This window comes from Chlorocebus sabaeus, chromosome 19 (assembly GCF_047675955.1).
Source record: "Chlorocebus sabaeus isolate Y175 chromosome 19, mChlSab1.0.hap1, whole genome shotgun sequence".
In the NCBI taxonomy this organism is placed as follows: domain Eukaryota; kingdom Metazoa; phylum Chordata; class Mammalia; order Primates; family Cercopithecidae; genus Chlorocebus; species Chlorocebus sabaeus.
In genome coordinates this window covers 14,267,393-14,293,776 of record NC_132922.1, presented here as the reverse complement: position 1 = coordinate 14,293,776, position 26,384 = coordinate 14,267,393, and the positions used below count along the sequence as shown (strand labels likewise).

The window sequence follows — 26,384 nt, the reverse complement described above, 5'->3', positions numbered from 1 at the left end:
CTGGTTGTGTAAATCAAGTTAAGCTTCACTGTAACACAGCCACACATATGCCTCCTTATTGTCAGTGGCCACAAGAGCAGAGCTGGGTAAATGGGACAGAGACTGTATGGCCCCCAAAAGCCTAAAATATTCAACATCTGATCCTTCACAGAAAAAGTTTGCCGACCCCTGTTACAGATGTTCAAAAAATATTGTTGGATTAAGTCAACTCAAATCAGACCTTCAGAATCCTGTGTTGCCAATCTGAGTCCAAGTCTTTTGTCCAGGGACACCAAAATGAACCAAATACTCTATGCTCTATGCTTTTCTTTCTTAAAAACAAGGAAATGGAGGTGTTGAATTGTTAGGAATTGCCGCTGAAGAATCCTCTATCTCTTCTTAACAAAAAGCATTCATTGAGCCGTTATAAGGGCAACAATGAATGAGACAAGTTTCCTGCCCCCAGGCGCTTACTGCCTAGCAGATAAAGCATGACATAATTCAGACTCCACCTGGTGAGCCCTGTGCTCTGGGAGTGTGGCTCCCAGTGTGAGGCTTGGCTTTGCTTGCTGGCTTCCGCCTTCTACATTCAGGCCTCACCTCTATCATGCAGTGTCTCCCAAGTTGAGCTGTTTTTCCAAGGGCCCTCCCCGCCAGGCTGTGCTCTTCTTGGGGCCAGGTACTGCGTCTCCCTCATCCATCTTGGCCTCCCCAGCACTGAGCACAGGATCCAGCACACAGAAGCAGTTCAACCCACATTTACTGCACAGCTGGGCTCCTGCAGCCCCAACCCAGACACAGTCGTAGGTAACAGGTAACCACAACCAAATGGCCTGTTAGGAATTCCAGTTAAGAGCAACGTCTTGAGGGAATTCATAAAAGGAAATGACGAGCAGGGTATGATATTTTTTCCTTTAAAAAAAGAATCTAAAAATTGCATCGTGTTGCCTCCCTCTCTCTTCCCAGCTGCCTGACTGACTTCACATTCCACGGGCTTTTCAATGAAACCAGATTCCAGGCTGACCTGAGAGCTGGGCTTGAGGTGAGAAGTAATTATTGAAAGAGACAGGGGCAATCTATATAATAAAATGCCTCCTACATGCTTCATAAAAGTAATCTGAGGGTAATGGCAACCCTTGTGCTGTTGGGGAGGGGAGGTGGAAGGGTCTGGAGCAGAGGCGGGGATGCTCCTGGGAGGAGAGCAAACCTCCTTCCAAAGAGATGGCCTGAGAACCTTTGGTTTTGCTGTCCCAGGCATCAAGGACTCTCAGCCCCTCTCTTGGAAATCCCTTTCTCAGGGAATAGGTAGCCTTGTTAGTTTTTGCTGCTACTTGAGACATTTCTTTGGGGCCTCAGACTGCTTTATCTTGATAATATGTCTCAGGTGGATTTAAGATTGCAGCTGTTACATCAGGATTTAACTTTGACTTACTTGACTTGCGGGGGAAGAAAAAAATCTCTCTCTCTCTCTCTCTCTTTTTTTTTTCATTAGAAGTTCCAATCTGGCACTGCCTGGTGGGTTACTTCATCCAATTATTCAAGAAATATTCACTGAGCGCTTATTACGTGCCAAGCACTGGGCTGAGAATATAATGGTGAATGCTAGGGTGAGTCCATACGCTAACAGAGTTGGGAGATGGTTACTCAAATAGTCAAGGTCCCCACAGCAATGATAAAGTACCGTCCTCTGGGAACTCATGCAGAAGGCAGGAAGGACTTCCTGGAGAAGGTGATGTTTTAGCTGAGGTCGACTGAGTAGGAGTTTGCCAGACAAAGATGGGGAGGGAAGGGCATTGCAGGCAGAGGGAACAGCATGTATGAAGGTCTGCACTCCGGAAAGGAGAGAGACTCAGCTTTTGCCTGCCCTCTGCTGTGATGAGGGCCTCTACATAGGCCTGGTCCTTGACTCTGTGAAGGATGGAAGGGCAGGGCCCACCACCAGGAGGGAGATAAAAACAATGTGTGCACTCACGGAGGAAATATTCTGCTGTGTCAGCTTCGTAATCTGCATCCTCTGGGAAGTGATCGATTTGCTTGCACAGACCTTTGAAATTCCCTGCAAAACAAGAGGAGAAGGAGCGCATGAAACATCATAGTTTTGGGGGCGCTTAGGGCCCACCTGCCTCTTCTAGAGTTCTGGCTCTTTGGAAACTCACTCAGCCGTCTCCCTCACCCCTGAAGGAAGGTTTCATTTTGTCTGTTTGGACATCTGCCTGGTGAATCACAATACACACCCGCAGTACTGCGGAGAGGATCTAAAGCCGACGACTTCAAAACGCTGCCTTCTGTCCCTGCACCGGAGCTTCTGAGGATTAACGGAGGCTTGGCAGCGGCGGAGGCTTGATTCCGGGCTGGGGACTGCCACGGAAGAGGCTGACGAACGCTCCCCAGCCCGTCGCTGTGCCCCAGCTTGGCTGGGAGTCACCCTGCATTTTACATGTGAGAAAGCAGCAGATCACTTTCTAACAGGGACACACCCCACACTGGCGCTGCCAGATGCTGCCACAGCCCTTTAGAAGAGCCTGCAAAACACTTTCCCATCTGCAATTGCGCGGAATTCACCAAACCCAGCCGCCAACCGCTCTGAAATAAATATGGGGGTGGGGAGGAGATTGAGCCCCCTGGGGGCTGTACCCTTGGCCAAGTTCTTGAACTACAACTCAATTTGGTTCCACCGCAGGCCTGTGAGAGGGGTCTTATCATCCCCATTGTACAGATGAGGACACTGAGGCTCAGGGAGGCTAAACTAGCTGAGTAAGTACTTGTGGCTAGGAAATGATGGAATCAGGGCTCCAGCTAGGGTCTTTGACTCTAAACATTTCCTTGGTGCCTGCTGGGAAGGTGAGAACTGGCCCGGGGCAAATCCCAGCACAGTGTCACAGGCAGGTCCTCCCCTATGTTCACTGATGAGTGAGTGAACTCTTGAATGCAGCCTTTCCAAAAACTGATAAGTAGCATAGACCGTAAAATCACCAGAGCATCAGCTTCCTGATAGCAGAGACTGTTTCATTCACCATCTTATCCCCAGCACCAGCGTAGGCACAGCGAACGTCCTTTAACCTTCTCTGAATGGAAGAAGAATTGGGTGGGGTGTATGCACAGTGGGTAAGATGCAGGTTGCATAGCTAGACTGCCTGGGTCCAGCTGTGTGTCACTCAGTGTCCTCACCTGAGAGTGGCAATAGCAAGAATTCTTCCCTGGCAGATTGTCGTGGAGGTTCACTGAGCTGATGCATGTTGAGTAGTCAGAACAGTGCCTGACACATTTAGGAAGTCCTTGGGGGCATTGACGTGAGAGAGAAATGAAATTTGACTATGTCCAGCCACTGACTTAGTAGCTAGTGTGACCTAATTAATAGAGCCCTCAATACATGTTGGCAATGATTTCCTTCTACAGTCCTGAGACTATGTCTTATAAAGTAGGGGCAGATTCCAGTATGTACTATAGATATTACTCAGGAATTTTACGGTATTACATATACCTTTTTCTTTTTTTCTGAAATGGAGTCTCACTCTGTCACCCAGGCTTAAGTGCAATGGCACGATCTCGGCTCACTGCAACCTCTGCCTCCCGAGTTCAAACGATTCTCCTGCCTCAGCCTCCCAAGTAGCCGGGGTTACAGGCACACACCATCATAACTGGCTAATTTTTGTATTTTAGTAGAGACGGGATTTTACCATATTGGCCAGGCTGGTCCCCCACTCCTGACCTCAAGAGATTTGCCTACCGTGGCCACCAAAAGTGCTGGGATTACAGGCATGAGCCGCTGTGCCCAGCCTAGACCTATATATATGTACAAAATATAGAATTATATATTAGTTTGGTGCAAAAGCAGTTGTGGTTTTTGCCATCCAAGTAATAGTGAAACCGTAATTACTTTGCACCAACCTAATAGTACGCAGGTATATAGTATACAGGGATACTTATTACTACATAGAAATATAAGCATTTTAGGAACTTCTGGCTATGCTGTGTATAATGGAAAAGAGGAACCTCTGTAACTTCCTTTCACACATGAGCTCTCCCTGTACCAAATTCACCAACTTTTTCTACAAGAGAAACAATTCCCCAGAGCATATCGGGACTTCTGGTCGCTTCACTGAAGCTTGGTAGGGCCACTCAAAATGGTCCCATGGGCAGGTGTCTTCTCTGAGTGTTTTGGGTTCCGTGCTTTTTGCTGTTCCCACCCCTCTCCTGTCATGGCCTCTCTGCCCTCCTGTATCTTGGGGTGTTAAAAGGAAGCCTTGTCCCCTCCGTAGTACCTTGTTTCCCTAATCCAACCACACACCCTTCTCTGTGGGAAAAGTCTTCATACCAGCTGCTAAGAGGATAACAAATTCTCCCTATTGTTACAATTACGAATCAGTGTATTTGAAAAGCACTTTGCGAAGCACTTTCATATCCTTTCAATTCAATCTGACAAATATTTCAGCAAGCCGGTGCCAGGCATCTTTATAAAGAATCTGTGCAGGAGTGAGGCTCAGAGAGCAGTACTGACATGCCCCGAGGCGTCCCACAAATTGAGGACAGAGCTTAACCCAGAAGGGCCCCAGCTGCATCCTGGTGGGCCACACCCACTCCTGTTCCCCACAGGAACAGGAGGGTGGAAAGGGAGGGATTATGAGGATGGATCATGGAGTCCAAGCTGGGTAAACAAGGAAATGAGGACCTGAAGGGCAAGTGAGGCAGTGCAAAGGCAGGGGTGCGGGGTGGAGCAGGGAGGGCAGTCAATGCTTTTGAGCCTAGGGTTGGGGTGGGGTCAAAGCGTTATTGAAATGGGGGTGCATGGGAGTGAGCTGCAATGGTGGCACGTGGTAGCCAGAGAGTGGAATGTAAAAGACAGAGTGGAGGGGGTGCGGGTATTGGCAATGCCAAGGGCAAGGGTAAGACCCCACAGGAACAGGAGCTCACATTCTACGGGGAGCCTGGTGGCTCCGCCGGTGCAAACCTGGGCCTCACTCATCCTTGGACCATTGGCTCCGAGCACAGTGCCTGGCACAGAAGGAGGGTTCAGGAGATGCTAACAGAGAGGCTGTGTGAGATAATCAGTGGCCCAGACCTCTCCTCGAGGCCTAGACCTGGGTATCCGACTGCCTATTTGATGTCTCTTGGTGGATGTTTTAAAGGCACTGAACGTGAACTCTTGATCTTTCCCTCCTGCCTGGTGCTCTGGAGGCCCCAGTTAGCTCGGCAAATGCTTCTCCAGCACTTCCTGGTGTAAGCCTGAGCCCAGTTGTCAGCACCGACATCTATCTCTTCCTCCTCCCTGCAGGCTCCATCCATCAGGGTGTCCTGTCTGTGTTAGATCCTTAGTGTCTCAAACTTGCCTGATGCCTCTGAGACAGCACCACCCACCACCAGGCCACCATCCCTGCTCCCTGGATGGCTGCCGTGGCCTCCCCACTCATCAGTTTGCACCCACTCTTATCCTTCTCTACAGAGCTATGACGGTGATCCTTTGTACATGCAAATCTGATCATGCCACCTCCAGCTCGGAAACACTCCAGCTTCCCAGTGCTCTCGGAGAAAAGCTCAACATCTCTAACAAAGCCTGACCCTCAACCTCTACCTCTGGCCTCACCTCCCACCTGCCTCCTCCCTCCTTGCTCATCTCTGCCTTCTTTCCTGCCACGCTCCCTCCTACCTCAGGACCTTGGCACATGCATGCTGGTCCTGCTGCCTGAGCGCCCACCATGTCCTTTGTTGCCTCTTTCTCCTAACCTCCCTGTGTCTCCCTGCACTGTGCTACTGGGGTGTCCTCCACTAGCTGGCTAGTGCTGGCTGCTTTGTGTTGGAGGGAGATATTAAGGCCTGTATGCTACTAGTGGGAATGTTCTAGTAGAGAGGGAAGAAGGGAAGGACTGGGGGCAGTGGCTTAGGCTTTAGCTTTGGGAAGCTGAGACAGGAGGATCCCTTGAACCCAGGAGTTCAAAACTAGCCTGGACAACATAGCAAGACCCTATATCTACAAAAAATAAAAACTAATTAGCCAAGTGTGGTGGTATGTGTCTGTGGTCCTAGCTTACTTGGGAGGCTGAGGCAGGAGGATCCCTTGAACTCAGGTGTTTGAAGCTGCAGTGAGCTAGGATAGCACCACTGCACTCCAGTCTGGTGACAGAGCAAGACTCTGTCTCGAAAATAAAATCAAAATAAAAAAGTAAAAGAAAGGAGGACAGAAGGGATGACTTGCAGAGATGGAGGCGCAATACAGGTGCACTGCGCAAGGAGACGAGGCCCAGGACACAGTGCAAGGGTGGGTGGTGCTGTGCCAGGAGGGACGGCAGAGCTCGTGGGTGCAGTGCTGGGGATGGGCAGACATGGTGGGAGGGTATAACACTTCTCTTCTGCTTGCTTCTATTTTCCCGACGAAATGGGAAGTAGGAGCATTAACTGCGAGGATGGGGAGGAAGGGTTGGGGATGGGAGGACAGAGGAAGGGAAGCGAGAGTGGGAGGTAGTGGACCAGGCTGTGAAGTATGTGTGTCAGTGGCATGAAGGTCTCTTCTGAGATTCTGTGGCTTTCTCCGGCCACATTCGGGGCGTGGGTGCAGTTAGTTGGAGAGTCGCCTCTAACCAGGAGGAGGTTTGTGAGGTGAGTGCAACAGGGAGAGGGTGGAAAGGGAGGGATTATGAGGATGGATCATGGAGTCCAAGCTGGGTAAACAGGGAAATGAGGACCTGAAGGGCAAGTGAGGCAGTGCAAAGGCAGGGGTGGGGGTGGAGCAGGGAGGGCAGTCAATGCTTTGAGCCTGGGGTTGTTGGGGTGGGGTCAAAGCATTATTGAAATGGGAGTGCATGGGAGTGAGCTGCAAGGGTGACACGTGGTAGCCAGAGAGTGGGATGTAAAAGACAGAGTTGAGGGGGCGCGGGTATTGGAAATGCCAAGGGCAAGGGTAAGAGCCCGAATGAGGTGGCTCGGGACAGGTGGAGGTAGGATGATCTTCAAGTACGCACTGGAAAGGTCATACAAATTAATAGATAAGGTAAAACTACAATGTTCGCTCATATGTTCTGTATACATCAAGTATATATTAAGAAACTGCCTACCCGGTTAAAATGTGAAGGGCAAATGATTCATCAAATTATTCTAATAAGCCCCAAACCACCGACTGCGTTTTAGAAATGAATGGTGTGATCTTTTGATGATGAGGCTGTTATGAGCTAAATGATGGCTAGACTGGACCATGCTTTGACACAGGGAACCATACCAGATGCTCCCTAAACTTCCCTGTTAGAGTAAGGGTCATTCCATCTCGGCGAGTGCAGAATCTTCTCCTAACTTGTCCTCTACTGTTCGACTGGAGGACCTCCCCATGCCCAGCAGCCTCAGGAGGTCAGGGCCAGTAGGAAGACTCTGCTTCTCTTGCCCCCACCCTTGGGGTGGGCCTTGGAGCTTATAGAACCTGAGAACAGAGCTGAGATCTCAACCCAGCCTTGGGCAGCGAGGAGAGGAGATGGAGCCTTAGTCCCAGCTCCTCTCTTCTCTCTGCCGGGCCCAACACAGGAGCCACCCCTGCCCCCGGCCAGCTTCCCTGACGTAGCAAGACTGATTGGTACAACAGAATTTCAATATTTAACAATGGGTGAGGCAGTGCTGGCACGTCAGGTTGGAGTGAAGGGGTCAAGGCCAGGGACTGGAGGGGCTGCTTGCCTGGTTGTGGAATCTCCAAGGATGATAACGGGAGCAGCATTGGAGGCAGAGGCAGTAAGCCAGCGCTCAGCTCCCCAAGGACTGAATGACGGTGGCCATGAGGGAGTCAGACAGGTAGGCTGAGATGTGTTTCACAGAGACAGGGAGTTTAGGGAGGAGGCAGGGAAATGGACCGGAAATGTTGATGAGGTCCAGGGAGGCCTGGGATGTGGGCAGTAAAACACTCTCCACAGTGAGAGTTTGCAGGGGCGGTGGTGTCCTTCGGGGAGAGCCAGGTTTCCATTAGAGCAAGGACAGGAAGGGGGGATTCTGTTGGCACTGTGACCTAAATTCTAGAAGGTGCCATGGCAAGGATTCAGGAGGGCGGGGGAGTTAGAGATCCAGCCAGATCAGGGGACACACGGCCCTGAGGGACAAGTGATGAGTAGGGAGGAGTGATGGGGGTAAACTGGGATACAGGTCACGGTGAGATTGGTTCCAACGCCTCTGGTGGCGATGAGTCTGTGAGGGTCGGCTGGAGGAGCACAGAGTCTCCAGGAGCACTTGGAGCTCAGTAGGTCCTGGATTCAGTCTGACTAATGGTGGTGCTGGGGAAGGGTGTGGGAGGGGAGGGGGTACTAGCAGCACTCAAGCATTAGAGGTGAAATTTGAACTTTGTAGGACATCTGCATCAACAGATACCACTCCAGTAAGAGGAGAGTGGTGAGAGGTGATGAAATGAATGAGATTTCATTTCCCTAAGGCCAGCCTAGGGTTCCATTGTATTTCCTTCTGGTTGGTGGTAATCTACCCTGGGGGTTGTGATGGCTTCAGGCACAGATGGATCCAGGTGCTCCAAAATCTGGAATCTCTCTCCATCTCTGACTTTCCTCCCAGCTGGCTTCATTTCTAGGCATCCTCTCTCCCTATGGTAGAGACTAAGGGTCAAGGGCCTAGCACTGGGATGGTAGAGGAAAATCTAATCTAATCTCTGCCTTTCAGGCTCACATTCTAGGGAGAAAGACAGATGGTACAGAATTTACTAGAGTGCAACGCCTCACATAATATATTAGAAGGAGGTATGAGGCCTTATGGCAGCACAATTGTTCAGCTATCATTTATGTAGCACCAACTCTATGCCATGCTTCGTGCAACTTGCTGAGAGCCCAGAGGGGGAAAAATACACTTTCTGTCCTCGAGGAACTTGCAGTCTATGGTAGCAGACAGAAAACACACGCTGTGGTGTAGAGGATGTGTGTGATGACGGAGGACAGCGGAGCGTGTCTGGGGCACACAGAAGGAAGGCGTGTCCAGGCGTGAGAGTGTGTGGGTGACACAGGTCTCCTGAGGTCAGGTGCCTGAGCTGACACAAAGTGGAGGAGTCAACCTGGTGAAGCAGTGAGGGGTCTGTGTGTGTCTGTGTGTGTGTGTCTGTGTGTGCATGGGTGTGTGTGTCTACGTGTGTGCATGCGTGGGTGTCTGTGCATGTGCGTGTGTGTTTGTGTATCTGTGTGTGCATGGGTGTGTGTATGTGTGTCTGTGTGTGCATGCGTGTCTGTGTGTGCATGGGTGTGTGTCTGTGTGTGTGTCCGTGTGTGCATGGGGGTGTGTGTGTGTCTGTGCATGTGCGTGTGTTTGTGTGTCTGTGTGTGCATGGGTGTGTGTGTGTGTGCATGCATGTGTGTCCGTGTGTCTGTGTGTGCATGGGCGTGTGTGTCTGTGCATGTGCATGTGTGTGTGTGTCTCTGTGTGTGCATGGGTGTGTGTCTGTGTGTGCATGGGCGTGTGTGTCTGCATGTGCGTGTGTGTCTCTGTGTGTGCATGGGTGTGTGTGTGTGTCTGTGTGTGCATGGGTGTGTGTGTGCATGGGTGTGTGTTCGTGTGTGTCTGTGTGTGCATGGGTGTGTGTGTGTTCGTGTGTGTCTGTGTGTGCATGGGTGTGTGTGTGCATGGGTGTGTGCTCGTGTGTGTCTGTGTGTGCATGTGTGTTTGTGTCTGTATGTGTACGTGTGTGTCTGTCTGCAAATGTGTGTGTGTGCCTGTGTATGTCTGTGTGTGCATGTGTGTTTGTCTCTCTGTGTGTACATGGGTGTGTGTGTCTGTGTGTGTATGTGTGTGTGTAGGCGTGATGAGGACATGGTGGAGGGGTGAGGAGGGCTTTCTAGCAAGAGCAGGCAGGAAAGTGTGGGACACAGGAGGGAACACACTGTCCCCGTGGGTGGGAGAAGGTTTCCTAGAGCAGAGTTGGGAGTAACAGGACTTGAGAGAAGGCCCGAAGCCAGCAGTGTGCGTGTCGGCTCGCCCCTGCTCAAGGGAGCTCATCGCCAGTGTCTTCCCAGCTCTTGTTAGCAGTTTGAAATTGAATACGGTTGGTGTAGTCACACCGTGGGAATCCACGGCAAATGCTACAAACCAAGGTCCCCACCTCCCACCCAGGGAACCGGTTGTTAAACATTTACCAGCACGCCACTGGATGAAGGGTGATCCTGTGTGAGGGGTCAGCTGGTACAAAGACGTGACAAACTGGTGGTATTGGGGATTTGCAAAAGGACTGGGCCCATCGGAGGGCTAGAGTGAGGGTGGACGATGACTGGAGCGGATGGCAGGGGTCTCACTCTTCGCTGCCCCCTCGGGAATTGGCTTTGAGCTTCCGGAGGAAAGGGGATGCAGGGAAGACTCTCCCACCAAGGGTTATTCAGCTAAGGGGCTCAACAACCATGACTCTCCATGGAACCCCCATCCCAGAAGAGCGGCAGTGCCCCGCCAACCGCCAAGCCGAGTGAGTTGAGGCCCCGCTGAGGCAGAAAGGCCAAGGGCTGCGCCGTGGGTTGGCACAGTTCTGGCTCCAGGAGTTCACCGTTTCAGGCTGGGAATTGCAGCTTGCAGGTATTAAGTAGTTTAAGAGGAGGTTTCATCAGCTTTGTAAAAAGCACATTAATATCTCACACCAACTGCTGTCTTGTTTCTTTAGATACAATAAGCTCCTCATAAACCTGGTCATTAGGGGCTGAACAGACTCTGTTTTATTTTTCACATATTCATGAGAAGCTGAAAGAGCAGCTCTGGAGCCAGGAGGGGACACGGTGGAGCGAGCTGAGGCGTGGGGAGGAGGCTGTCTGAGTAAATTTTTAAGTGAAGCAAATGAAGGGTTTGGTGGGAGCTGCTTTCTCTGTGTTTTCAACCTTTGCTGCTCCTGGCTTTTTGCTTTCCTGGCAAGACCCTCCCTGACGGCAGGGATTCGGGAGGACTCAGGGAGGGTGGGCCATGCCTGGCTTGTTTCTGGCTGGAACCCCAGGGCCCTGGGCACAGCGCAGCCACCAGCTTGGGTTGGATGGTTTGCAACAACAGAACATGTGGTATCCTGTGAGTTTGATCGTTCTCTCATTCGTTCATTCATTCTTTCAGTGGATAGTTTCTTTCTTTTTTATTTTTGGGGAAGGAGGGAGGGGAGGAAGGGCTAGGCGTCAAGAAGGGAGAGGGCAGTCTCAATGGCTACTTTCGAATGCCTACTGTGTGCTAGCCACTGGGCAGGGTGAGATGAAGTAAGTGGTCTGTCCTGCTTGCCTGCCATGAATTTGCTCCTTCCATTGACTCTGAGCTCCCACTACACTGAAGTCCCCGGCACTCAGGAGCTGACCCCAACAAGGAGCAATTGCTCATCCAACCTTCAGCTGTATCCCGTCCTCGCTCTCATCTCCATAGCTACCTCTTTAGTTCTTCTTCTTTTTATTGAGACAGGGTCTTGCTGTGTTGCCCAGGCTGGAGTGCAGTGGCGCAATCATGGCTCGCTGCAGCCTTGACCTTCTGGGCTCAAGAGATCCTCCCACCTCAGCCTCCCGGGTAGCTGTGACTACAGGCATGTGTAGTCTAATTTTTGTATTTTTTTGTAGAGAGGGGTCTCGCCATGTTGCCCAGGCTGTTCTTGAGCTCCTGGGCTCAAGTGATCCACCCTCCTCAGCCACTCAGGGTTCCTTCTTTAGTTTTTCTTTTCTTTTTTTTTTTTGGAGACAGTCTCTCTCTGTTGCCCAGGCTGGAGTGCAATGGCACGATCTCAGCTCACTGCAACCTCCGCCTCCCAGGTTCAAGCAATTCTCCTGCCTCAGCCTCCCAAGTAGCTAGGATTACAGGCACCAGCCATCACCCCTGGCTACCTTTTCGTATTTTTAGTAGAGATGGGGTTTCCTCATGTTGGCCAGGCTGGTCTTGAACTCATGACCTCAGGTGATCCATCCGCCTCGGCCTCCCAAAGTGCTGGGATTACAGGCATGAGCCACCGTGCCGGGCCCCTTTAGTTCTTTACACGTGATTTGGGGAAGGAGATTGGGCTCCAGAGTTAGAAAGATCTGGCGTCTAAGCCTGGCTCTGTTACCTAGTAGTTGTGTGAATTTGAGCAATTATGTGAAAACTGTGCCTCAGTTTCCTTTGCTGTAAGAAGGCAATATCGGTCCTTGCCGAGGGGGTAAGGGGATTAACTCTGAAGACTCAATGAAATAACAGAAGTGAAGGGCCCCAGTGCAGTTCCTAACCCAGAACAGATACTCAACAACGTAGGTCCTCCTTTTTCTTCTTCTTCAAATGACACCTCCTTCAGGAGGCTTTTCTTGATTGCCCTTAGCCGGGAAGACTCTTTCCTCTCCTATGCTCCTTTGCAGTGAATTTTCAGCATTTTAATGGGCATGGGAAGCCCCTAGGGATCACGTTAAGCCAGGTTCAGATTCAGTGACACTCTGTATTTCTCATGAGTTTGCAGCAGTACCCACGCTGCCAGGCCCCAGTGCGGGGCCACGCTTTGGGTTGGGTAGTGAGGCTGCCAAGCACCTTTTAGCTGCTTTGGTCATATTCTGTTTGTGTATTGTTGCTTGGGAACAAGAAGCTGGAACTCTGTAAGCTCCTTAAGGGCAGAATTTCTTCTAGAGGATTCCCTGAATGTATCATATTTTCCTTGATTCTAAGACGTTCACATGCAAATTTCAATGTTTCTGAAATTGAGATGTGTCTTATAATTCACGAGTTCACTTCACTGCAGTGTGTCTCTTTTTTCCTGAAAAATCATTATCACATTGATGGCGTGCCTTTTAATTAATGGTAATGGCTGCCTGACAAAAGTTTATTGAACAAATAAATAAATGAATGAGTTAGTGTGTGTGGGTGGCCAGGGACTGTACTACACATTTCCATTCACCTAAACAGTTGAGCATCATGTCAAATATTAGAATCCCTGGGGCACCAGGATGTTTTGCACTTCTCTTATGAAAAACCTACTTGACTATACCTGGCCAGGCACGGTGGTTCATGCCTGTAATATCAGCACTTTGGGAGGCTGAGGTGGGCAGATCACCTGAGGTCAGGAGTTCGAGACCCCCCTGGCCAACATGGTGAAACCCCATCTCTACTAAAAATACAAAAATTAGCCAGGCCTGGTGGCAGGGGCCTGTAATCCCAGCTACTCAGGAGGTTAAGGCCTGAGAATCGCTTGAATCTGGGAGGCAGAGGTTGCAGTGAGCCGAGATTGTGCCATTGCACTCCAGCCTAGGCGACAAGAGCAAGAATCCATCTCAAAAAACAAACAAACAAACAAACAAATAAAAAATACCTATTTGACTATTTGACTATATCTGACTGAGCATGGTAGCTCATGCCTGTAATCCCAGCACTTTGGGAGGCCAAGGTGGGCGGGTCACTTGAGATCAGGAGTTCTAGACTAGCCTGGCCAACATGGTGAAACCCGGTCTCTACCCAAAATACAAAAATTAGTCGGGTGTGGTGGCACACACCTGTAGTCCCAGCTACTGGGGAGGCTGGGGTGGGAGAATTGCTTGAACCCAGGAGGTGGAGGTTGCAGTGAGCTAAGATCATGCCACTGCACTCCAGCCTGGGTGACAGCGTGAGACCCTGCCCCCACTCCATATCTATTTGAATATATCAAAATATACATATAGCCCACAACTCAGCAATTCTGCTTAGAAATGTGTGTTGAAGAAACACTTGTATACATGCACACGATGTATAAGAATGTTCATAATAGCACTGCTCGTAACAACAACTGGGAATAGCCCAGATTTCTATTATCAGAAAAATGATAGCCACTTGTAGTATATTGATGTAATGTAGTATACGGCAGTGAAAATGAGTGAATTACAGCTACACAAGTCAACCCAGATGAATTCCGCAAACATGGCACTGGACAGAAAAAATCAAGCTGCAGAAAAATACATATGGCATAATTCCATTTTCACAAAGTTAAAAACATGTACAACTAAGTTATAGATTATTTAGAAATACATGTGTATGTGGCAAAACTATAAAGTCAAGCAAGAGAATGATAAACATCAAGTTTAAGAGTGTTTGTAGCTGGGTGTGGTGGCTCACACCTGTAATCCCTGTACTTTGGGAGGTGGAGGTGGGAGGATCGCTTGAGCCCAGGAGTTCCAACCCAGCCTGGGCAACATGGCGAAATCCTGTCTCTACAAAAAAAATAAGAAATTAGCCAAGCATGGTAGTGCACACCTGTAGTCCCAGCTACTCAGGGTGCTGAGGCAGGAGGACTGCTGGAGCCTGGGAGGTTGAGGCTGCAGTGAGCCATGATCATGCTACTGCACTCCAGCTTGTGTGACAGAGGAAGACCCTGTCTCAAAGGAAAAAAAAAAAAAAGAATGTTTTACTGAGGTAGGGTAGGGCACACAACTGCTTCAATGTCCCAGGAATGCTCTATTTTTTAACTTGGTAGTGAGTGCATAGGCACTCTTCATTTTATTGTTATTCTATATTCCCTGCTGTGACAGAGGCTCTTTCCAAATATATCTTGTTCTTTTCAAGTTTTCCCTGGACATATGGCTTCCCAGAATGTAGACTTTAGTTCCCAACCTCCCTTGCAGCTAGAGGTGGCCATGTGACAAAGTTTTGACCAATGGGATGCAAGCGGAAATGGTGGGAACGACTTGGGAGGAAAGGCCTTCAGGGCATGGGATGTGCCCTTCTCAGTCCTTTCCTCTTGGCACGTGGACTAAGGAGCTACAACCGCCATCTTGGTCAATGAGGCAATCTTGAAAATGGAGAGTTGCATGATGGTAGAATAAGATAAAGGGTATCCGAGCCACACCACCATGGAGTGTTATAGCAGTCGTGGACAACTTATCTCCATAGCAGTGCAATGAAAAAGAAATAAACTATCAACTATCTTTATTTTCTTACTTTTAAGTTTTTTAGAGACAAGCTCTTCCTTTGTCACCCAGATTGGAGTGTAGTGGCATGATCATAGCTCACTGTGACCTCGAACTCTTGGGCTTAAATGATCCTCCTTCCTCCATCTCCTGAGTAGCTGGGACTACAGGTGCATGCCACCACACCTGTCCTATCTTTTAAATTTTAGGTAAATAAACCAAAACGACAACAACAAAAATGAAATGCACAAAACTTTATAGCCAAACCTAATCCTGATGAACATAATCTGTACAAGTTAAAATAATCTTTAAAAAAGGTTGATTTTTAATTTTTTTTTTTTTTTTTTTGATATGGAGTCTTGCTCTGTTGTCAAGGCTGGAGTGCAATGGTGCGATCTCGGCTCACTGCAACCTCTGCCTCCTGGGCTCAAGTGATTCTTGTGCCTCAGCCTCCTGAGTAGTTGGGATTACAGACATGTACCACCAAGCTTTGTTAATTTTTGTATTTTTGGTAGAGATGGAGTTTTACTATGTTGGCCAGGTCTGGAACTCTCAACCTCAGGTGATCTGCCTGCCCTGGCCTCCCTAAGTGCTGACATTATAGGCATGAACCACCGCTCCCAGCCTAAAATTTTTTTAAGTACATTTTATTGTGTATACTTTAAGGTATACAACATGATGTTGTATGATTACATATATACAGCAAAAGGGTTGCTATAGTGGAAAAAATAAACACATCCATCATCTCACATAGTACTCAGTTTTTCCCTGTGTGGCAGGAGCAGCTATAACCCCATTTAGCAAAAATCCTGAATACAGTACACTATTATTAACAATAGTCCCCATGTTGTACATTAGGGCTCTGGACTTGTTCACCCTATACGTTTGCTACTTTGAATCCTTTGACCTATATCTCTCCATTTCTTCCCTCTCACCCAAGATCTTGGTAACCACTGTTTTATTCTCTATCTCTACATACTTGATATTTGACTTTTTTTTTTTTTTTTGGTAAAGATTTCATATCAGTGGGGTCATAAAACAGTTTTCTTCTGTGTCTGGCTTATTTCACTTAGCATATTGTCCTCCAGGTTCATGCACCTTGTGGCAAATGGCAGATCTCTCCCTTTTTAAAGGCTGAATCATAAATAATATTCCATTGTATGTAAACACCATAGTTTCTTTATTCATTCATCCATTGATGGACATCTAGATTGTTTCCATATTTTGGCTATTGTGAGTATTGCTACAATGAACATGGGAGTGTAGATACCTTTTTTATTTTTTCTTTTTTTTTTGCGGGGACAGGGTCTCCCTTTGTTGCCTAGGGTGGGGTGCAACGGCATAGTCTCAGCTCACTGCAACCTCCGCCTCCTGGGTTCAAGTGATTCTCATGCTTCAGGCTCCCGAGTAGCTGGGATTACAGGCGCCTGCCACCACCCCTGGCTAGGTTTTGTATTTTTAGTAGAGAGAGAGTTTTGTCATGTTGGCCAGGCTGGTCTCGAACTTCCGACCTCGTGATCCAAGCGCCTCGGCCTCCCAAAGGGCTGGGATTACAGGCGCAAGCCACCGCACCTGGGGAGTGTAAGTATCATTACAAGGTGGTGATTTCATTTCCTTTGGGTATAAACCAAAAGACATATTGCTGGGTCATATGGGAGTTCTATTTTTATTTTTTTTTGAGGAAACTCCATACTATTTTCCACAATGGTGGCATCAACCTACATTACCACCTAACAGTGTGCGAGGATTCCCTTTTCTCCACACCCTCGCCAACACTCGTTATCTTATGTCTTTTGATAATAGTTACCCTAAGGGTGTGAAGTGGTATCTCACAGTCATTTTCACTGGCATTTCCCTGAAGATTAGTAATGTTGAACACTTTCCCATTTACCTATTGGCTATTTTAATGTCATCTTTGGAGAAATGCCTATTAAAGTCCTTTGCTCATTTTTAAATTGTGTTATACATTTTCTTGCTATTGAGTTGTATCTGTTCTTTATAAATCTTGGATATTGAGACTTTAGTTTAAACAAGAATATATATTTAAAAAACCTCGGGTATTAACCCTTATCTAATATATGGTTTGCAAATAATGTTTCCCAATCTGTACGTTGACTTTTCATTTTGTTGTCTGTTAAAATAGCCTTTTATATGTATTTATTATTAAACACATTCTAATATATATATATATGTGTGTATATATATATATTTTGAGACAAAATCTTGCTCTGTCACCCAGGCTGGAGTGCAGTGGTGTGATCTCGACTTGCTGCAACCTTCGCCTCCCAGGTTCAAGCGATTCTCTTGCCTCAGCTAACCAAGTAGCTGGGATTACAAGCACCCGCCACCACGCCCGGCTAATTTTTGTATTTTTAGTAGAGACGGGGTTTTGCCGTGTTGGTCAGGCTGGTCTTGAACTCCTGACCTCAGGTGATCCACCCGCCTCAGCCTTCCAAAGTGTTGGGATAACAGGCGTGAACCACTGCGCCCGGCCTACTTCTTCATTGTTATTATATCTGTTATGGCGATCTGTGATCAGTGATCTTGGATGTTACCATTGTAATTGTTTTAGAGTGCCATGAACTACACCATATAAGATGCAGAACTTAATTGATAAGTGTTACGTATGTTCTGCCTGTTCCACCAATTGGCCATGTCCCTGTTTCTCTCCCTCTCCTTGGACCTCCCTATTCTCTAAGACTCGACAATACTGAAACTAGGGCAATTAAGAACCCTACAATGGCCTCTAAGAGTTCAAGTGAAAGAAAAGGAGAGTTGAACATATCTCACTTTAAATCAAAGCTAGAAACAATTAAGCTTAGTGAGGAAGGCATGTTATAAACTCAGGCAAGCTGAAAGCTAGGCCTGTTATGTCAAACAGTTAGCCAAGATATGAATGCAAAGGGAAAGTGCTTAAAGGAAATTAAAAGTGCTACTCTCTATGAATGATAAGAAAGTGAAATATATTTGCGGATATGGAGAAACTTTGAGCGGTCTGGATAGATCAAACCAGCCACAACATTCCCTTAAGCCAAAGTCTAATCCAGAGAAAGGCCCTAACTCTCTTCAATTGTATAAAGGCTGAGAGAGGTGAGGAAGCTGCAGAAGAAAAGCTGGAAGCTAGTAGAGTTTGGTTCATGAAGTTTAAGAAAGAAGCTCCTGCATACACTAAAGTGCAAGGTGAAAGGGCAAGTGCTGATGGAGAAGCTGCAATAAATTGTCCAGAAGATCTGGTTAAGATCATTGATGAAGGTGGCCACACTAAACAACAAATTTTCAAGGTAGATGCAACAGCCTTCTATTGGAAGAAGGTGCCATCGAGGACTTTCATAGCAAGAGAGGTCAATGGTTGTCTTCAAAGCTTCAAAAGACAGGCTAACTCTCTTGATAGGGGCTAATGCAACTGGTGACTTTAAGTTGAAGCCAAGGCTCATTTACCATTCTAAAAATTTTAGAGCCCTTAAGCAATATGCTAAACCTACTCTACCTGTGTTCTATAAATGAGATAAAAAAGCCCAGATACAGCACATCTATTTACAGCAGGATTTACTGAATACTTTAAGCCCACTATTAAGATCTACTGCTCAGAAAGAAGATTTCCAAATATTACTGCTCATTTACCACGCACCTGGTTCCCAAGAGCTCTGATGGAGATGTACAAGGAGATGAATGTTGTTTTCATGCCCGCTAACACAACATCTATTTTGCAGCCCATGGATCAAGAGTAATTTTGACTTTGAAGTCTCATTATTTAAGAAATACATTTTATGTAAATGATGAGTTGATGGGTGCTGACGAGTTGACGGGTGCAGCACACCAATATGGCACAAGTATACATATGTAACAAACCTGCATGTTGTGCACATGTACCCTAGAACTTAAAGTATAATTTAAAAAAATACGTTTCATAAGGCTATAGCTGCCAGAGACAGTGATTCCTCTGATGGATCTGGGCAAAGTAAATAAAAAATCTTCTGGAAAGGACTCAACATTCTAGATGCCAATAAGAACATTTGTGATTCGTGGGAGGAGGTCAAAATATCAACATTAACAGGAATTTGGAAGAATTTGTTCCAACTCTTATAGATGACTTTGAGGGGTTCAAGATTTCAGAAGAGGAAGTAATTCAGATATTCTGGAAATAGGAAAACAGCTCGAATTAGAAGTGAAGCTTGAAGATGTGAGTGAATTGCTGCAATCTCATGATAAAACTTGAGTGGATGAGAGGTGGCTTTTTATGGATAAGCAAAGAAAGTGGTTTCTTGAGATGGAATCTATTCGTGGTGAAGATGCTGTGAACATAATTGAAATGACGACAAAGTTTTTAGAAGATGATGTAAAGTTAGTTGATAAAACAACAGCAGGGTTTGAGAAGACTGACTCCAACTTTGAAAGAAGTTCAACTGTGGATAAAAAGATATCAAACAGTATCATTTACTATAGAGAAATCTTTTGTGAAAGGAAGAATCAATTGATGTGGCAAACTACATTGTCTTCTTAGTTTAAGAAATTGCCACAACCATCCCAGCTTTCAGCAACCACCACCCTGATCAATCGGCTGCTATCAACATTGAGGCAAAACCCTCCACCAGCAAAAAGATGGTGACACACTGAAGGCTCAGATGATCGGTAGCATTTTTAGCAACAAAATATGTTAAAGTTATGTATGTACATTGTTTTCTTAGACATAATGCTATTGCACACTTAATAGACTACAGTGTAGTGTAAACATAACATTTTTTTTTGAGACAGAGTCTCACTCTGTCACCTAGGCTGGAGTGAAACGGCACAACTGTAGCTCACTGTAGCCTTGACTTCCTGGACTTAAGCAATCCTCCCACCTCCGTCTCCCAAGCAGCTGGGACCACAGATATGTGCCACCACGACTGGCTAATATTTTATTTGTCGAGATGGGGTCTCACTATGCTGCCCAGACTGGTCTCAAACTCCTGGGCTTAAGTAATCCTCCCGCCTCAACCTCCCAAAATGTTGGGATTACAGGTGTGAGCCACTGCCCTTGGCCTAACATAACTTTTTTTTTTGAGACAGAGTCTCGCTTTTTTGCCCAGTCTGGAGTGCAGTGGTGTGATCTCAGCCCACTCCAACCTCTGTCTCCTGGGTTCAAGCAATTCTCCTGCCTCAGCCTCCCGAGTAGGTGGGAGTATAGGTGCCCACCACCATGCCCGGCTACTTTTTGTATTTTTAGTAGAGATGGGGTTTCACCATGTTGGCCAGGCTGGTCTCGAACTCCTGGCCTCAAGTGATTCACCCACCTCAGCCTCCCAAAGTGCTGGGATTACAGGCATGAGCCACCATGCCCAGCCCCAACATAACTTTTATATGCACTGGGAAACCAAAAAATTTGTGTGACTTACTATGTTATGACATTTGGTTTATTGTGGTGATCCAGAACCCAATCCGCAGTATTTCCCAAGTCTGCCTATCTGCCCGTATGAGAGAGGCAGTGATGCTCAGTGGTTAGCTTCACAGGGTCTGGAGGCTGGCTTCCTGGGTCCACATTCTAGTTATGCCACTGAACCTCTGAGCGTCAGCTCCTCCGCTGTAAAACGAGGAGTCAAACTTCTCTCATAGGATTGTGAGAATTGCATAAAACACCGCATTGAGAGGGCTTAGCATCGAGGCTGTCACCTAGCTCGATCAGAGGTAGGTGTGATTACATTTTGCTGGGCCCCATGGTCGGGGTACAGATAGATCACAGAGTACCTACTTTTAAGAAGCTCACAAACTAGTAGGGGAGAGACTGGTGATTACACTCTGCTGTGCCAAGAGAGCCTGCCCAAGGAGCTATGGGAACCGCATGCGCTTAGATCCTATGAAACAGGACTGTTCAAATGACTCTGTCAACCCCAGACTCCCTGGAGTAGGCGGATAATGAATAAACACTGTCATGTGTCAACAGCCCTAAATTCATCTTAAGAGGCCCTGTGGTGTGGTGGCTGTGCCTCTTGCAGGAGAGCGTGGGTCTGAGTTCTCTTTCTGTCGTGTATTAACCATGTGTTCTTGGACAAGTTGTTCATCTTTCAGCTCAGTACTTCAGCTCGTCCTTGAATTTTTATCAAGTGGCTACTAGGTGTTGGTGTTGAGTAGGTGCCACAATAGAGAAGGGATCAATACAGACGGATTCCCTGTCCCCCAGAGCTGAGTCTTGAGAGGCCCCTAGACAAATAATTAATGCACACGACCCGGAATGAAACCACAAGGGCAGCGAGGGCATTGGCTGGTCGCCGGGAACAAATGGCCATGAGCCAGGCATGGGGCTAAGCGCTTTACAACAAGTCTGTTGAGGTGGACACTATTAGTCTCCGTATGTTACAGATATGGAAGTGGAGGGACAGAGGGGTGAAGGAACACCCCTAAAGATTCGTTGCTCGTGTAAGTGGAGGAGCTGGGCTCTGACCCCGGGCAGGAGGTTCTAGGTGTCTGCTGGGCTCCACGATTAAAGCACAGTACAGGATGCTGGGTAGCAGGGACAGTGCATGGCATAGTCTGGGTACTGGTGGGATGTCAGGAAGGCTTCCTGGAAGAAGCACCATCTCGGATGAGCCGTGAAGGATAAGTAAAAAATTGGCAGATGAAAGGGAGGGCAGGGAGGTGCTTGAGAGAAGAGCAAGTGAGGGCCAACCAGAGAGAGGACAGGACACAGAGGCCAGAAGTGTCTTTTTTTTTTTTTTTTTTTTTTTGAGACAGAGTCTCGCTCTGTCACTGAGGCTGGAGTGCAGTGGCCGGATCTCAGCTCACTGCAAGCTCCGCCTCCCAGGTTTATGCCATTCTCCTGCCTCAGCCTCCCGAGTAGCTGGGACTACAGGCGCCCGCCACCTTGCCCGGCTAGTTTTTTGTATTTTTTAGTAGAGATGGGGTTTCACTGTGTTAGCCAGGATGGTCTCGATCTCCTGACCTCATGATCTGCCCGTCTCGGCCTCCCAAAGTGCTGGGATTACAGGCTTGAGCCACCGCGCCCGGCCCAGAAGTGTCATTTAGAGGACGGAATCCAGATGGTTGGCCTGTGTGTGTGTGTGTATGTATGTGTGTGTGTATGTCTGGGTGTGTGGTGTGTGTCTGTGTGTCTCTGTGTGTGTGTATGTATGTGTGTGTGTAGTGTGTGTGTCTGTAGTGTGTGTGTATATGTGTGTATGTGTGTATGTATGTGTATGTGTGTGTGTGGTGTGTCTGTGTGTATGTGTGTGGTGTCTGTGTATATCTATGTGCATATGTGTGTGTCTGTGTGTGCATGTGTGTGGTGTGTGTGTCTGTGTGTATGTATGTGTATTTGTGTATGTCTGTGTGTAGTGTGTGTGCTGTGTATGTCTGTGTATATGTGTGTGTATGTGTGTATGTGTATGTCTGTGTGCATATATGTGTGTGTGTGTCTGTGTGTGTATGTGTGTGGTGTGTGTGTCTGTGTCTGTGTGTATGTATGTGTATTTGTGTATGTCTGTGTGTAGTGTGTGTGTGCTGTGTATGTCTGTGTATATGTGTGTGTATGTGTGTGTATATGTGCGTATGCCTGTGTGCATATATGTGTGTGTATGTGTGTGTGTGTGTGATGTGTGTCTGTGTGTCTCTGTGTGTATGTATGTCTGTGTGTGTGTAGTGTGTGCCTGTAGTGTGTGTGTGTACGTGTGTGTATATGTGTGTATGTATGTGTGTGTGGTGTGTCTGTGTGTGTGTGGTGTCTGTGTATGTCTATATGTATATATGTGTGTCTGTGTGTGTGTATGTGTGTGGTGTGTGTGTCTGTGTCTGTGTGTATGCATGTGTATTTGTGTATGTCTGTGTGTAGTGTGTGTGTGCTGTGTATGTCTCTGTGTATGTGTATGTGTGTGTATATGTGTGTATGTGTATGTCTGTGTGCATATGTGTGTGTGTCTGTGTGTGTCTGTGTGTGTGTATGTGTGTGGTGTGTGTGTCTGTGTGTATGTATGTGTATTTGTGTATGTCTGTGTGTAGTGTGTGTGTGCTGTGTATGTCTGTGTATGTGTGTGTATATGTGTGTATGTGTATATCTGTGTGCATATGTGTGTCTGTGTGTGTGTCTGTCTGTGTGTTTGTGTATGGTGTGTGTGTATGTGTGTGTGTCTGTGTGTGTGTGTTTGTGTCTGTGTGTGTGTGTCTGTGTGTGTGTGTGTATGTGTGTATGTGTATATCTGTGTGCGTGTGTGTGTGTGTCTGTCTGTTTGTGTATGGTGTGTGTGTGTATGTGTGTGTGTCTGTGTGTGTGTTTGTGTATATGTATGTGTGTGTGTTTGTGTGTGGTGTGTCTGTCTGTGTTTGTGTATAGTGTGTGTGTGTGTATGTGTGTGTGTCTGTGTGTGTGTGTGTTTGTGTATGTGTGTGTGTGTGTCTGTGTGTGTGTGTGTGTGTGGTGTATGTGTGTGGTGTACCAGTCAGGAGAGACAGCAGCAGTGGTCAGATTATTCAGGGTCTAAGAAGCCATTTCGTATTTGAACTTACGAGCAATGGGGAGCCACTGAGGGGTTTTAAGTAGGAGAGTAATGTGACCAGATGTGTTTGCCCTGGTGGCTGAGTGGGGAAAGGACTGGAGGGACAAGATCAGAAGCCACGGGCCCAGATTCCTCCAATGGGTGAAAAATGCCTGTGGCCTTTCCTACTTGGCAAAATAGACCTCAATTTTCTAACCACAGTTTTCCCCAAAACTCTCTTGGCCCATTTCTTTTTTTGAGCCAGGGTCTTGCTCTGTCACCCCAGCTGGAGTACAGCGGCACAATCACGGCTCACTGCAGCCTTGCACTCCCCAGGCTCAAGTGACAGGTGATCCTCCCATCTCAGCCTCCTGAGTAGCTGGGACTACAGACATGCACCACCATACTCAGCTAATTTTTGTATTTTTTGTAGAGACAGGGTTTCATCACATTTCCCAGGCTGGGCTCAAGTGATTCTTCCACCTCTCAGCCTCCCAAAGTGCTGGGATTACAGATGTGAGCCGCTGCACCTGGCCCCCTTGGTCCATTTTAATCACATATGTATATTCAGTTTTGTGGCATGAAGTCAGGCCGGAGTGCTCAAACACCACCTACACCATTGCCCGTGAGATTGGAAACAGCTCATGCAATGAGGATCCACAGGCCTGGGGATGCCCATGTAGCCACATTCCCATTTCCAGGCCAAAGACACCGCCCCCTGCTCAGAAATCACCAAGATTTTCCATTGCCTGTCACATAGAACCAGACATTCCCAGCTACATCCAATCAGACCCAAAGCTCTCATTTTCTCAGCTCTGACTCTTCCATCATGCGCTCCGAGCTGAATTAAGCTCTCCTCTCTTCTCCACCTAAAACAACATGCGTTTCGCTCTGGAGGGCAGTGCTAGAAGCCACGGGTGGTAATGTACAGGTAGACCCGAGACTAGGGTGAGATGTCTAGGGTGCCAAATTTAAGGAGTCCCGTAAGCATCTCCAACTTTGCACCTTGCTTGCTTTACCCTAGTTGGGCCCTGTGTAGGGTAGGAGAGGTCAGGTTGATACCTGGGTGAGTGTTGTGTTTTCAGAGCTGCCTCCCAAGGTAGTGAGCTACCTCTCACTGGAGGGGTACCAACAGAAGGGGTTCAGCTGCTTCTTAGGGATGCTGAGGAGAGAATTTCTACAGTAGCTGGGATTCTGAGGTTCCTTCTATCCCTTGGAAGCTGGGATTCTAAGGAGCCTTCCCTGATCCTCACAGCCTGAGCTGCCTCTCGCTGCTTTCATCTCTGCTTTTACCTCTAAGATCACTCAGCTGGCAATTAACCACAGGCTACCCCATGACATCTCTTGTGTTGCTGTCTTGTCTTAGTTCAGATTTCACAAGCTTGTGTGTCATTTTCCTAATGGAATTGCATGGAGGACAAGGATTGAACTGAATACTTTCTGTTCTCTCTCTCTCAGTAGATATGGGAGACTTTAAAAATCCTCTCTGTCCCAATGCTTCACATATCACCTGATTTACGCATCACATCAACCCCTTGGGTAGGTTCTATTAATGAGCCTGTTCCATAGGTGAGAAACTGCAGGCTCATAGAGGTTGATAAATGTTAGCCATTATTTTTAATAGGGACTCAGGACTGATGCTATCAGACTACCTGGGCATGTATTTGCCTTGGGCAAACTCCTCAATGTCTTTTTATTCGCAAATGAACCTGATGTTATGAACATATATTTAACCTCTTTGAGCCTCAGTTTCCTTACTGTAAACTGGAATAATATCATTACCTATTTCACAGTTTCTCATGAGGGTTAACTAAGCTAATCTGTGTGTGAAACTCTTCGAACAGTACATGCAGTGAGCTCTCAGCACCTGCTAGCTATTGTTAATTATTATTATTGTGGTTATCACAAGAAGGCCAGGCATTATCAAATCTAGAAGAAGAACCAACAAAATGTGACTCTCAGGGTTTCTAGGTGACCTGTCACCTGCAGAGCCTCTGGGTTTTCTCAGCACTGTCCCTCATCCCAGGAGAGAGGATTCTGCCTCAGAAGCCATTCATGTGTATGGATGTGTGGGTCTCTCCTGAGTCTAATCGGCAGGAATCAGTCCCCCAGAGCGTGATCGGGAGGAATCAGCCCTTCCAGAGTGTGATCGGGAGGAATCAGCCCTTCCAGAGTGTGATCGGGAGGAATCAGCCCTTCCAGAGTGTGATCGGGAGGAATCAGCTCCTTAGAGCGTGATCGGGCAGAGATCAGTCCCCTCAGAGCATGATCGGGCAGAGCTCAGTCCCCTCAGAGCGTGATCGGGCAGAGATCAGTCTCGTCAGAGCGCCACCCAGGGTACGATCAGGTAGGAATCAGCCCCTCAGAGCGTGATCGGGAGGAATCAGTGCCCCAGAGCACCCCCTCCAGAGCACGATCAGACAGGAATCAGTGCCCCAGAGCGTGATCAGGACGAATCAGTTCCCCAGAGTGTGATCGGGCCGGAAATCAACCCCCCAGAGTGTGATCGGGCAGGGATCAGTCCCCTCAGAGACCCCCCCAGAGCACGATCAGGCAGGAATCAGTACCCCAGAGTGTGATTGGGAGGAATCAGCCCCCCAGAATGTGATTGGGCAGGAATCAGTCCCCCAGAATGTGACTGGGCAGGAATCAGTCTCCCAGAGTGTGATCAGGCAGAAATCAGTCCCCCAGAGCGTGATCGGGTAGGAATCAGCCCCCCAGAGCGTGATTGGGCAGGAATCAGTCTCCTAGAACGTGATTGGGCAGGAATCAGTCTCCTAGAACGTGATTGGGCAGGAATCAGCCCCCCAGAGCGTGATTGGGCAGGACTCAGTCTCCTAGAACGTGATTGGGAGGAATCAGTCCCCCAGAGAGTGACTGGGAGGAATCAGCCCCTTAGAATGTGATCGGGCAGGAATCAGTTTCCCAGAGTGTGATTGGGCAGGAATCAGTCAGTCTCCTAGAACGTGATTGGGAGGAATCAGCCCCCCAGAGCGTGATTGGGCAGGAATCAGTCTCCTAGAACGTGATTGGGAGGAATTAGCCCCCCAGAGCGTGATTGGGCAGGAATCAGTCTCCTAGAACGTGATTGGGAGGAATCAGTCCCCCAGAGAGTGATTGCGAGGAATCAGCCCCTTAGAATGTGATCGGGCAGGAATCAGTTTCCCAGAGTGTG

The 26,384-nt window shown here is 47.8% G+C and overlaps 1 protein-coding gene across 1 annotated transcript in view; it reads right to left on the bottom strand.

The window, feature by feature from the left end:
- Positions 1 to 26,384, bottom strand: part of CACNG2 (calcium voltage-gated channel auxiliary subunit gamma 2) — a 141,610-nt gene that overhangs the window by 22,796 nt on the left and 92,430 nt on the right. The window contains exon 2 of the mRNA XM_007975652.3: positions 1,952 to 2,035. Within this exon, the coding sequence (XP_007973843.1) occupies positions 1,952 to 2,035 (84 nt within the window). The remainder of the gene's footprint in view (positions 1 to 1,951; positions 2,036 to 26,384) is intronic.